Source organism: Trachypithecus francoisi, unplaced genomic scaffold (genome assembly GCF_009764315.1).
Source record: "Trachypithecus francoisi isolate TF-2019V2 unplaced genomic scaffold, Tfra_2.0 Lachesis_group13, whole genome shotgun sequence".
NCBI lineage: Eukaryota > Metazoa > Chordata > Mammalia > Primates > Cercopithecidae > Trachypithecus > Trachypithecus francoisi.
The window spans coordinates 26,364,654-26,378,849 of NW_022681458.1; the positions used below are offsets into that span (position 1 = coordinate 26,364,654).

The 14,196-nt window shown below is 41.1% G+C and overlaps 1 protein-coding gene across 3 annotated transcripts in view; it reads left to right on the forward strand.

The window, feature by feature from the left end:
- The first annotated feature begins 1,260 nt into the window (after positions 1–1,260).
- Positions 1,261–14,196, forward strand: part of BARD1 (BRCA1 associated RING domain 1) — an 87,273-nt gene continuing 74,337 nt past the window's right edge. Inside the window, exons 1-2 of one of the 3 annotated variants that reach the window (XM_033230382.1) lie at positions 1,261–1,554; positions 13,476–13,532. In XM_033230382.1, the coding sequence (XP_033086273.1) occupies positions 1,397–1,554; positions 13,476–13,532 (215 nt within the window). In that variant the 5' untranslated portion in view covers positions 1,261–1,396. The remainder of the gene's footprint in view (positions 1,555–13,475; positions 13,533–14,196) is intronic. The other 2 variants (XM_033230383.1, XM_033230384.1) reach the window with 2 other exon arrangements.

Below are 14,196 nucleotides of genomic sequence, written 5' to 3' on the forward strand. Positions count from 1 at the left end.
AGAGGAGGTTTTGACAAGAGGCTAGTCAAAGAGCAGCGAAAAACTTTATAAAGAGTTTTATGGAAGGGAAGTGCCACGATGAGTTTTGTGTTTGGAAATGTTTTAGGCGGCCACACCGCAGTCTTGGAACTGGCTGGGACCTGGATAGACACTTGGATATCAGCTAGAAAGCTACGACAGGAAACCAGGCGAGGATGAGGCAACTGAGGATGTTGTGGAGCAGAGACGGAGAGAAAATGGGTGCATTCGAGACAAGTTAGGGGGAAAAATGCTAGGACTTGGAAATAAACTCAGGGGGCGGCAGGGAGGCATGACGAGTTGCTCTGTAGGTCTTACTGTAAAACACGGTGATCAGTGAAAGATCCAGAGGAGGAAGGTGAACACACTTTCTAACAAAACAAAACAAAAACACAACTTTTTTTGAAATTTTATACCAGTCATATTTTAAAAGTAAACCAGATCTTTTCAAACATGCCTTTGAGCTGATATTTGTAACTAGTTAGAATTAGACACAAACTTTTCTTATTTTTACTCAGTTACAATATACGCCACAGCTGGGGTGAGAGGAAAAAAAAGGTTGCCTTCTCAGGAACAAAGAGAGTGGTACCTTCAGTATCGGGGGCAAAGCTCTTCCAAGTTCAACAGTAGTCAAAACAGCGCTTTTTATAAATAACACTCAACTAAAAGTTTCTGGGTTGGTCACTGTTCCAACGATTAAGTTCGGATGAGCGTCCCTGGAGTCATAACCCCGGGAAACCGCGACTGACTTTCCACCTGGACTTCATCCCTCCAGGCAGCCCAGAGAGGTTTCAGGCCCCGCCAGCTCTCCCGCCAACATCAGCCTAGCGACTGCGGCCCCGCCCTCAGGCCCCGCCCCTTCGGTCAAGCGGCGGGCGCTGGCGGCCTAGCCCCTGGGTCCCGCGCGCAGGGACTTCGGTTTCGCCCATCTTGTCCCGCCCCCCCAGGCCCCGCCCCCTCCGTCCCGCGGCGTGTGCTCGCCGCTCCGCCCCTAGGACCCACGCGCCGGTACTTCGGCAAGTTTCAGTCGTCCGGCCCCGCCCCCTCGGTCCCACGGCTCTCGCGGCCCCGCCCCTGAGCCCCACGCGCCGGGACTTTGCAAAGCTTCAGCCTCCAGCCCCACCCCTAGGCCCCGCCCACTCGGCCAGCCGCTGGCTCTCGTGGCCCCGCCCCTGTGCCCCGAGCGTCCCTAGTTTGGGAGCATTTCGGCCTCCGTGCCCCGCCCCGCCCCGCGCGCCCCGCCCCTCTGGCGGCCCGCCGTGCCGGACGCGGGAAGATCTCGGCCGAGTTTGAGTTGCTGGTCTGCAACTTCCCTGTGGTTTCCCGAGACCTCCTTGCCTCTCGCTCCCCGAGGAGCCTTTCACCCGAAGGCGGGGTGATGCCGGATAATCGGCAGCGGAGGAACCGGCAGCCGAGGGTCCGCTCCGGGAACGAGCCTCGTTCCGCGCCCGCCATGGAGCCGGATGGTCGCGGGGCCTGGGCCCATAGTCGCGCCGCGCTCGACCGCCTGGAGAAGCTGCTACGCTGCTCACGTTGGTAAAGACGGAGCCTTGAGGGGGTGGTCGCGAGGGCACGGGTCGCCCAGTTTCTAGGGGCGGGGGCATCTTTTCAAATCTCCCGTTTCCTCCTTCCATTCCCGCGCTGCAGTCGGGTTGGCGTGCAGTTAGCACCTGCCCAGGTATATGGTATTAACAACTTATGCCTCTCATTCACTTTCTTTTTGGGCGACTTTCCAGCCTCCCCTTGCCCTAAATGCAGCTGAAACGGTAGTTTTTGAACTTGAGCGGGCTGAAGAACCGTCTGGAGGTGTGGCTTAAAAAATGTTCATCCTGGCCCCGCCTCCAGAGTTTGAATCTGGGGCTGGGATAGGGCTAAGGCTTCTGCGTTTTTTACCTGGCTCTGGTATTACCCCGCTGCTTTCCGGGAGCTATGGCGCCTTGGGCTGCTGGGCGCCCCGGAGACCCTCTAAATTAGAAGCAGCTGCCACTCTAAGTTAAACTGGCCTTTTTGACATTTTCTCCGTACTAGCTTTTTCGGGTGGGATGGAATGGAGCATCGGATATCTACCATAGGTGTAGATTGAAGATGGCAGGAAATTTCTGATTTCCTTAGTTTGCTGACAAGACTATATCTGGTGTTCCAGCTCTTAGTGATGCTGTTTGTTGTTTTCCTTCCTGCTGTCACACTATGGGAGTCCTCTCAGGGTTTTCATTCTGTCCAGAGGCATTTTCATGAGAGTTACTTCTTGCTTTTTTTCGTATAGCACTTTCTAGTATGCAAACCAAGAAGGTTTGTAAAACCCAAGAAAGGCTTTGTCTCATTTTCATTTCTTCTGAAAAACATTTTTATTGAGCACTTGCTGTGTGTACAGCTAAGTATTTCTGCATGAAGATCATTGGCAGGTTTTTTGTTATTTGTAGCTGTCAAAAGCATATATCCTTTTTGGACTTTTTTCTTCCTTTGACTTCTAACTTGCAGAACTTAAGTCACTTAGTTGCATAAAGTTTTGTGGTTTTTTTTTTTTTTTTTTTTTTTGAGACAGAGTCTCGCTCTGTCGCCCAGGTTGGAGTGCAGTGGCAGGATCTTGGCTCACTCTGCAAGCTCCGCCTACCAGATTCTTGCCGTCCTCCTGCCTCAGCCTCCCCAGTAGCTGGGACTACAGGCACCCGCCACCGCGCCCGGCTGTTTTTTTGTATTTTTAGTAGAGATGGGATGTCACCGTGTTAGCCAGGATGGTCTCCATCTCCTGACCTCGTGATCCGCCCGCCTCGGCCTCCCAAGGTGCTGGGATTACAGGCGTGAGCCACCGTGCTTGACCGAAATTTTTCAGTAAAAATGAAAGACTTAACTGTCAGAGTTTTGCGCTTATATTTTCTTTTACGAAAACTTTTAGTATCTGTGACAAAAGGACGTTACACTTGTTAGAAGAGTGACACTTTTGCTAGAGTGAGTACATGAAGACATTGAGTTGTGTGTTTGTTTTCCTGTAGCACATGGGTCATCTGAGAATAGGAAATTTATTTATTTATTTATTTTATTATTATTATTTTTTTTTTTGAGACGGAGTCTAGCTCTGTAGCCCAGGCTGGAGTGCAGTGGCCGGATCTCAGCTCACTGCAAGCTCCGCCTCCCGGGTTTACGCCATTCTCCTGCCTCAGCCTCCCGAGTAGCTGGGACTACAGGCGCCAGCCACCTCGCCCGGCTAGTTTTTTGTATTTTTTAGTAGAGACGGGGTTTCACCGTGTTAGCCAGGATGGTCTCGATCTCCTGACCTCGTGATCCGCCCGTCTCGGCCTCCCAAAGTGCTGGGATTACAGGCTTGAGCCACCGCGCCCGGCCTGAGAATAGGAAATTTAAAACTGACACTGCTAGTTGCAATAACGGAAGCATCATAATTCACACCTTAATAGTCCATCGAAAGTTAGACATTCCGTTGGCACATATCTATGTGGAAGCATAGGGCTTCACTTAGACTTTAAAGTCAGAATGCCTGAGTTCAGGTTCTAGCTTTGACACTATGGAATAGGCCAAGTTATTCATCTCTCTGAGCCTCATTTTCTTTTCTGCATGTGAGTAATACTAATGATTAGCTTCTTTTCTTGTGAGGGTTCATTAATAATCGTAAATTTATTGAGCACCCATAAAGTGCCAGACCCTATTGTGGGTATTGGGGATTTGATAGTGAACAAAGCAAACAATAAATTCCAGCCCATATAAGGGAGCTTATATGGAAGAAACTAAATGAAATTTTACATGTGTGTAAAGTGTTGAGTTTGGTGGTTGTCATAGAATAAATGATAAATAATGGGTGTCTTCATCTAAAAGAATGTGATGTTTGCTAGCTACATGATTTGGGAGAGAAAAAATAGATAATATATATGAATATATGTTGTCCTGAAAAATAACAAAACCAGTTTCACTTTTTAATCCCTTACCAAATATTTTTCCAGTTTCTAACTGAAGTGAGTGAACAGTAAGAGCCAAAGGAGTGTAAGTAGACATCAGTAACTAGGCCCAGACTTATAGCATGGCTCACCCATTTGTTTGGAGAATGCTATTGAATGCCATTGATTTTTTTTTTTTTTTAATTTATATCCAAACCTCTATGGATGAATTAAATGTTAACTCTTCGAATGCATGTTTCATAGGGATCTGCAAATTTTTTCAGTAAAGGGTCAGATAATTAATATTTTAGGCCTTGCTGCCCACAAATAGTTTTTGTTCTTATTTATTTTTACTTCCCTTTAAAATGTAAAAACCATTCTTTCCTTAAGGGGTATACAAAAACAGGCTGTTGGCTTGGTTTGGCCCACAGGTAATAGTTGCTAAACTGTCAATAAAGTCTTAATAAACTTAATGTCTTAAGTTTAAAAATCCTTTTTGGTGTACAGTTTTATATCACATGAGCTGCCTTATTTTTTTTTTAGACAAAGTTTCACTCTGTCACCCAGGCCAGAGTGCAGTGGCATTATTTCAGCTCACTGCAACCTCCATCCCCTGGGTTCAAGCAATTCTCTTGCCTCAGCCTCCTGAGTAGCTGGGACTACAGGTGCATGCCACCATGCCCAGCTAATTTTTGTGTTTTTACTGGAGACAGGATTTCACCACATTGGCCAGGCTGGTCTCAAACTCCTGACCTCAAGTGATCTGCCTACTTCAGCCTCCCGTAAGTGTTGGGATTATAGGCTTGAGCCACCATGCCTGCCCTTTACATGGGGTTTAATATTTAGAAATGATTTTGCTTTCCTCTCTAGATGTCTCTGCAACTTTGGCACTATCTATAGCGAAAAAAAATAGCCAGCTGCACCTTACTCAAGGAGGAAGAACATTCTTCCTACCTCTGCCTTTGCCCTGGTAGCCACCTGACAGTGCCGGCAAGGAGCAACTGAGAATGGTCTGCTTCTTACATTTGCTACCCTGCATTCAAAGCAGTGTCATATTATTTGAAATTGTGTCAGTATGTCCTTTTACAGAGTTTCAGAGTTCTACCCAGTGGGCTAGTGATTACCCTGATTACCCTCACATTCAGCTTGCAGCTGTCATCTGTCTTGTGTTGCACATGAATCTGTTTTGCAGCCGGCATTACTTGCTGGTGAGGGTGGATTTGTACATAACCGGGCATCCTTTCTTGACCTTTAACATGAATATGGCTTCAAGGTGAAGCTGATGAAAGTGTTCAAGAGGCCAGATGTGACATTTGTATTAGGATCAAGCCTCACAACCAGATAGAAGCTGTTTAAGGATTTGGAAAAATGAGACAGGAAGACCATATTATTTGAGAGGCTGGCAGAAAGCACAATAATAATGTGTTCCTAAAGGAAGCAGGAAATGATAATAGGAGCTACAGTGTAGAAGCCCCAGGTGTCATATAACACTGTTTTGTGAATTAATAGGTACCTCTTGGCATATTTTTGAGGGTGAGAGTGGGACTAGACATCTATGACAATCGTAACTTGGGCCATTTTAATCAACTTTTAATGAAAAGTTAGAATCTTTTAACCTTTGTGATAAATTTTATATATATATATATATTTTCTGAATTCGTGTTTAAGAGGTGATCAAGCTTAATTTTGTATTCTCTCATACTTTAAGGCAGCATGATATAGATGTTAAGAGCGTGGATCTGGAGTCATATTCCCTGGGTTCAGATCCTGGCTCTGTTATTTAGGTTATTTTATCTTTTTATACTTCCTTTTCTTCATCTGCAAAAAATGAGTTGATATTCATAAGATGCCTTGAGCAGTGTCTGTTATTACTAAATGCTGTATGAATATTTGTAAAATAAAGGATAGGTTTTCTGACTCCAGGTTCAGCTTTTGCCTTTCATCATGAGTTTCGAATGTTCAGAGGCATTCTCACAGCACAGTGATCCCCAAATGGAATGATTTCTCCGTGGCACTGGTTATTCATTAGAATAACAGGAAATCTCTGAGACAGTGCGTAAGGGGTGGTAAGGTGATGCATTTTCTACCTGAGTGTATGCTTAATTATAAAATATATACAAGTTTAGGGAAAATTGTGCAGATCGACATGGTGCTGAGAAGAGTACTTGGGTGGGACCAGTGGAAGGAAGCTTCATGGGCTTTTAAATTGAGATATGAATAGATTTTCTTTTTTCTGAGACAGAGTTTCCCTCTGTCACCCAGGCTGGAGTGCAGTGGCGTGATCTCGACTCACTGCAACCTCCGCCTCCCGGGGTCAAGTGATTCTCCTGCCTCAGCCTCCTGAGAAGCTGGAATTACAGGTGAGCGCCACCACACCTGGCTAATTTTTGTATTTTTAGTAGACACGGGGTTTCATCATGTTGGTCAGGCTGGTCTCGAACTCCTGACCTTGTGATCCGCCCTCCCTGGCCTCCCACAGTGCTAGGATTACAGGCATGAGCCACCATGCCCAGCTGAGATATGAATAGATTTTTAAAATGGAGCCAGGTTGCGGGGAGCAGGGATGGTGGATGTTATTAGCAAATAACTAGCTATAAAGAATTGTAGGATAGAGGGGGACTGGGTCAGGTGAGCAGAGAGTTAAGACAGGGTCAAATCAGTGATTAATAGCCTAACAACAAAATACTCAGTTGGTTTACATGGTTAACTTCCTAAAGAGAGCAATTTGTGTAGCTTTCCTGGACTCTGGTTCCTCATCTATAAAATGAGGAAAATGGACTCGTTGATTTGAAAGTTCTCTCCAGTTTGCAGATTTCATAGTTATTTGTGTCCACTGGATGAAGTTTAACATACATACAAAAAAGGCACGAGTCATTGGTGTTCAGCTTGTATCATATCTTCCAAATTAGAATTTATTTGTGAGATTTATTTATTTATGGAATATTTTGAATGATGTCTGTCTCCTTCAATTATATATTTAGTAAAGCTAGGTTCACGTTTGTAGCCACAATGCCAGACACATGGTTTCTTAGTGTATGTTAATTAATGTACGAAAGAACTTAGGTTAAGGTAGGATCACATTTGAAGGGCCTTTGCAAGTGGTTTCCAGAAGGACCTAGTTAATTTACATGAATTGCTAAGAATCCCCTATAGGTTCCATGTCATTATCCATGTACTTTACTTGTTAAACACTTCATTCTTCTAAAGATAAACACAAGAAAAATTGTTTAATTGGCTTGGTGAGCCTGTACATTCAGATGTTCAACATGTTGGTCCACACGTGAAAATTACCTTGAGGATTCTTTCAAATGTAAGAGCATTGTGGGAGCTGTCTTGCCTAATATTAAATAGCAGTTGATATCTCATGGAAACATAGGGGAGCCATTCTATTAAGAAATAGATCTGCCTCGGTATTATAATCTCAGATGAATTTACTTTTCTTTTTTTCTTTTCAAAGAAAATTTTATATCAGTAAGAACTTCTTTAAAAAAAAAATGTTCTCACTATTTAATTCTTCCCTAAGTTATCCTCTGACAGCACTGATCTTTCTAAATCAACTACATGTAAAGTTACAGAAGTATGACTGTAGATGGGGAAAAAAGTAGAGTAGCTGAATTTTCAAGGTACAGAAATCCTGTTACCATGCAAATGTCTTTTCTTATTTGTGTGGACATTTTCTATCTAATATATATGTATATCAAACAGAAAATAGGGAAAGGATAAAATGGAATTGTTAATACAAATGCCATTTTTGTATATAGGCTTCCATTTGGTTCATTCTCTAAGAACTTACTGAAATCCTGCAGTTAATCTAGCACCATGCTAGTTAGGTAATGGTGGGTTGGGGAGCTCAGAAAAAATGAAAGTAAGATCTCTTGTCTGTAGGGCTGGAGTCTATTTCAAGAAAAGAAAAATAGAAAATCAGTAAGTTAAAATATAGCTGCTCCTGAACTTGAGATGGGGTTATGTCTGGATCAACCCATTGTAAGTTAAAAATATTGTATGTCAAAGATATATTTAATATACCTAACCTGCCAAACATCATAGCATAGCCCAGTCTGCCTTAAACGTGCCTAGAACACTAACATTAGCCCAGCTGGATTAAATCATCTAACACAAAGCCTATTTTATAATAGAGTGTTTAATAGCTCATGTAATTTGTTGAATACCATACTGAAAGTGAAAAACAGAACGACTTCCTGCTGTGGCCCAGCATTGTACTGCATATTGCTAGTCTGGGAAAAGATAAAAATTCAAAGTGTGGTTTCTATTGAATGTGTATTACGTTTGCAGGATAATAAAGCTGAAAAATTGTGAGTCGAACTATTGTAAGTCAGGGATCATCTGTACAAAATATTTTGTTTTCAAGCCTGGGCAACATGATGAAACCCCACCTCTACAAAAAATTAGTCAGTTGTGGTGGTCTGCACCTGTAGTCTCAGCTACTTGGGAGGCTGAGATGGGAGGATTTCTTCAGCTCAGGAGTTCAAAGCTTAGTGAGCTGTGATCGTGCCACTGTACTCCAGCTTGGGCGACAGAGCAAGATCTTGTCTCAAAAAAACAAAAACAACCCCACCCCCACCAAATATTTGGTTTTCAACATTGAATCCCAGAGCCCCAACTAGATGCTGGCTCTCTCTGTAACTTTAGAGCATTTTGTACATCTTTTAAGTCATATTAATTTGGTTTATATGATTAATTGGCCAGATTATAAGTCCTTTACAAAAGAGAGGAACATAGTCAACTTTGTTCTTCAAATGTTACATGGCATGAATTTTGCAGAAGTGATGGCTAGAGACTAAAATCCAAGAATTCCTGTGCTAACTGGTCTAGTGTCATGTTTATTATATCATCCTGAACCGTGTTTGGGTAATGTCTTGGCTTGAGTAGTTGCTGGGGAGAAGGGACTATATTCAAGGCTGGGGAGCATGACTGAGTGAAATCATGGGGTTGGAGTTGGACACAGGCTAATTAGAGTTGTAAGAGACACTGGCCTGACCACAGCAGAGTTTTTGTTGAGGAGCAATGACAAAAAAGGTTGCATGGCTTAGGTGTTACAGTTTGTGAAGAACTTTTTAATAGTAAATTTTTTAAAATGGTAAACAGTATGTGAAAAGAATTAAAATAACACAGTATATGGCCATTCAGTATTTGTTAAATGAACAACAGATAAGTGTGAATCTTCTTCAGTAACTCGTAATTATCAATTTCTTGTGTATCCTCCAGTAAGTTCTGTGTTCATATAAGCGTTGTACTGCCTCAGATAAACGGGCACTAAACACCATGTAGTTGTTGCATGAGTCATTTAACCATTTCCTTATTGGAAAAATTTAGGTTGTTTGTGGTCCTTTGCTGTAACAAGCAGTCCTAGAGTGATATTGATATCATGTGCCTTTACATTTAAAATGTTTTTTAAATAAAGTTATACATGTATATAGTTGACAGAGTCAATAGGACAGACTATTAATGAAAACATTCTTTGATTCATCCTTCATCACCTCTGAGTTCTATGCATCAGAAACATCTTTTGTCTTTTTTTTAGTTTTACAAACATGTACCTCTACATTTCCAAATATGTTTATATTGCTATTGTTTTTATTTCATTTTAGACATTATTAACTTCCTAACTACTCTGAAAGATGAATTTTCTTACTCCTGTTAATTTTGACAGTGAAAGTTGAGTGGATATAGAATTCAAAGTAAAAATAATTTTCAATAATTATTTTGAAGGTGTCATTCCACAGTTCTGTAGCATCTCTTATTACCCTTGAGAAGTTTTATGCTATCCTATTTCCTTTTAAAAATATATATGACATTTAATTTTATTATTCCTTAATCTCTGGAAGCTTTTAGAATCTTGTCTAGATATCTTTGGTGTTTGAAAGTTTCATTTTTGCAAGGATCTAGTGTTGCTGAAGAATAAATTCCTGGCAGTGGAATAGCTGAGTTAAAGTTGGATTCATTTATATTCTTGATAGGTATCTCCTAGTTGTAATAATTTTTTTTAAAAAAGTTTTTTTCTAAAGATACGTGTTCTTGCTGTGTTGTCCAGGCTGGAGCCCAGTGGCTATTCACAGGCACGATCATGACACGGTATATCTTGAACTCCTGGGCTCAAGCAATCCTCCTGCCTCAGCCTCCTGAGTAGCTGGGATTGCAAGCCTGCACTCAGCTGAAAATGTTTTTATTCCAGTATATCTTAGCTGAGCGCTGGCCATCCTCACAAAGTCTGACTTTGGCACAGATGAGTTCACCTTTTGAGCTTTTCCATTGAAATTCTTTTGAATTTGGCACTCCCTTCTCTCTCAGCTTGGCTCACACACTTTCTTCCTTGTTCCCTTCCCCAATACACACAAGTGCACATACTTCTCATTCACATTTCCATTATCTTTCCTTATCTGTTAACAGCAACACAAATATATATTCTAGCTCACTGGTTAGAATAATTAGTACTACTGATCAGTTATTCCCACATATTAAATCATTACTAATAGATGATAACATCTTATTGCTAGAGTGAAGGTTACGAACTATAGCTAAAGAGTTCAGTCATCTTAGGAAGGAAATTTAAAGTTGAAAACCAGAATCAAGGCATTGAGTCAAGTATTGCCAGAGAAAGCCAGAAGGCTATGGACTGCATCCTGGGGGTATGCCTACGTGGATAGGTAGGAGAAGCAGCTAAGGAAATGCTGAAATAGGCAGATAAATGTGTATTAAAATATTAAAATTTGGTGGAAGGAAAGGTTTCGGGAAAGAAGATGAGATCAGTGTTATTTCCCAGAGTGGTCAGAGACAAAGGGACCAAAAATGCTTTGGAGAACAGTTTCAGCAGAGTGGAGGGAGTTAAAGCTAGGCAGGTGAGGAGATGGGAGTAGCTGGGATAGAGCACTCATTTGAGAACTTTTATCTGTTCAAGAAAGGGAAGCGATGGAGCAGCAGGTGGAATGGGAGGTATGATCAAAACAGTGTTTTTTTTCTGCATTGAAGGAGAGATTACCTGTTCATGTGTAAATGCAAATGAGAGAAGAAAGGCAACTATTATGAATATATAGTGCTTTGGGAGGCAGGAAAGATATGGGAACTAGAGATAGAGCAGCACATTTTGGGAAGAGTGACTAAAGGAGATTGAATTTTCCTCTGAGACTCTTGGAAGGGGTATGATTACTGGTGAAAAGATAAAAATGTATTTAGGTGGTAAAAAACCTACACCATTAAGTTTCAGTAAAGTTAATGAGATGAGGAAGCATAGAGATTGTTTTGAATAGCCATCTATTCATTTGTTTGTATACTTATGGAATATCTAATACATGACTTTGGTAGAGAGAGAAAAATGAAGAGGCTGCCGAAATGTTATGTTATGTAACATTATGTTATGTTATGTTATGTTATGTTATGTTATGTTATGTTATGTTATTGTTTTGAGACAGAGTCTGGCTCTGTCACCCAGGCTGGAGTGCAGGGGTGTAATCTTGGCTCACCTCAACCTGTGCCTACTGGGTTCAAGTGATTCTTGTGCCTCAGCCTCCCAAGTTGCTAGGATTACAGGTGTGCACTACCATGCCTGGCTAATTTTTATATTTTTAAAATTTTATTTATTTATTTTTGAGACTTGTTCTGTCACTCAGGCTGGAGTACAGTGGCTCAGTCTTGGCTCAGTGTATCCTCCGACTTCCAGGTTCAAGTGATTCTTGTGCCTCAGCCTCCCAAGTTGCTGGGATTACAAGCATGCGCCACCACATCTGGCTAATTTTTGTATTTATAGTAGAGACAGGGTTTCACCATATTGCCCAGGCCGGTCGAGCTCCTGGCCTCAAGTGATCCTCTTGCCTCGGCCTCCCAAAGTGTTGGGATTACAGGCATGAGCCACAGTACCCAGTTGCTACCAAATGAATTTATACAGAGAAGTTTATACGTCTTTCTTTCTCTCTTTCTCTTTCTTTCCTTCCTTCCTTCCTTCTTCTTTTCTTTTCTTTTCTTTCTTTTTATAGTGGTTATTCACAGCCTGAGTAGGCAAGGAAGAAGTAGGCTCTGGGGCCTATCTAGCATTATAGATTGGCATCCATGGGTGTCTAAGAGGTCAGCACAGTTAGGTAGTGGTGAAGGCGGCTTGGAAATAGTTAACTCTGGCCTGGGCTGGATAGGGAATCCAAGGTCTTGGAAACTGAATGGAATTCTTTCAAGGTAGAGAGCAACTTGAAGGTGGAGGTTTGGCCAGGGTGATGTAATAAAAGAGAGGAAGGATTATTGTGATAGGAGGAGCTTGCCACGAAATAGAATTCAGTACACTTGATGGAGAAAAGGAGGTTAGGTTTGGTAGGTCAAATAACAAAAATTATAGGCTCAGTATGAGTGTTAAAAGAGATCATGTTAATTGGCAGAGTCACAAGTCATATTTTTATCAGTACCTTGTACATACTGTGATACAAAAATCAGGCATGGTGAGTTTTTAAAAAGTAATAGGTTTTGTAATGTCAGTGAGCACCATTTTCAGTATCTTGAGAATAATATTGTGGGTGTGTACTCTGTTTTTAGCAATCTTTCTGAAAAGCTCAATTTCACTTGAATGTTCATATCTATTAAGATGTGCAGTGTGATACTTTCAATCTTTCAAGAAATGTGGAGAATTATTTTTATTAATATGTGCTATGTGTACAGAGGTAATTTGATAATAATGGTGTAAATACCTAAAGATTTTAGAGTTAGTATAATAAACCAAGCACAAAAAGTGCTCATCATTTAAAAGGCTTTACTTCTCTGGGTACGTTACATCCACTGAGTATAATATCTTGGTGTGTATTTATTAGTATCCTTACCTTCCTAGGATTAACAAATGTAGCAGGTATTTTGATGGACAGTAGTAGGAATATTTTGTTTCTGTGTCTCTTTGCTCACTGCAGGGAACTTCATTCTGTCTGCAGACAGACTGCCAATCTGATGATTTCTGTTTACATTTGCTTAAAGAACAATTAACTTGCTTTGAACTGAAAGAATGGCTGCATTTTCCACAATATAGCTGAAAAATGGGTGGCTACTTTACAATAGTAAGAAGCACGTTTTTTTTAATGGAAAACCGTGGTTTCTTACGGTCAAAATGACTAGATATCCTGGTTTGTCTGGGCAGTCCTGGTTTATTCTTATTGTCCCAGTATCCTATTCAATTATCACTTGTCTTCATTCTCAGTTTTCTCATTTGGACAATACATTATATAGTCATTCTATGTGTGGGTGACATTTTGAGGTATATGATCTACACTTTGAATCATCAGGGGAAGATACACCTTAGTAGTTGAAAGAAGCAGCCAGTAGTTGGTTTTGCCTCAAGAGTTTTAGAGACGCTTGAACAAAATTGTTCCTTTCTCCAACCTTCTTTGGTAGTTACTATTTAAAATCAGCAGGTATGTTATGGTATAATATTTAACCAAGGAGTAACAGCCTTTCAAATATTCATCCTTAATACCTTCTGCTTTGAGAAAGTGAGAAATATGGTAGTGTTGGGCCTTGGATGAAGTATTGGGTGTGAAATGTTTATTTAACAGTGACTCAAGTCTTGATTGTTTTAATTTCTTCAAACAGTGCTAACATTCTGAGAGAGCCTGTGTGCTTAGGAGGATGTGAGCACATCTTCTGTAGGTAAGTAATTATGGCTTGATATATATAGTACAACTGTATTTTTTACTAGATAACAGTCATGTAATTTTGTTGATAATAATGTTACTTGATATTTGTGTAACTTTCAAAGTCTGCAGAGTAACCTACTGTATGTTATCTTAGTTTGATCTTTAAAACTGTGTCTTAATTTACAAATAAGAAAACCAAAGCTCGAAGAGGATGACTTGTCCAAACTTACAAAGCTTAGTAGACAGCTTTGCCAAATTTGAGGAAAGAAAATAATACTATTTGTATCATTCAAATAGGTGTTTTAAAATTTTCTAGTCAAGTTTTGAGTCTAGACTCAAAATTATGGAAGTATAGTTCTTGTGGTTATTATATTAGTTTCCTAAGTCTGCCATAGCAACGGAACCAAAAACTGGGTGGCTTAGAAGAACAGAAACATATTGTCTCTCTGGTTCTGTAGGCTAGGAGTCCAAGATCAAGATGATGACAGGGTTGGTTCCTTCTGTGGGCTGCGAGGGAGAATCTGCTCCATGCCTTTCTCCTAGCAATCTTTGCTGTTTCTTGACTTGGAGATGCATCACTCCGATCTTTGCTTTCGTGTACACCTGCCATTCTTCCTTGAGTGCATGCTTCTCTCTATGTCAAATTTCCCCTTTTTATAAGAATACCAATTATATTG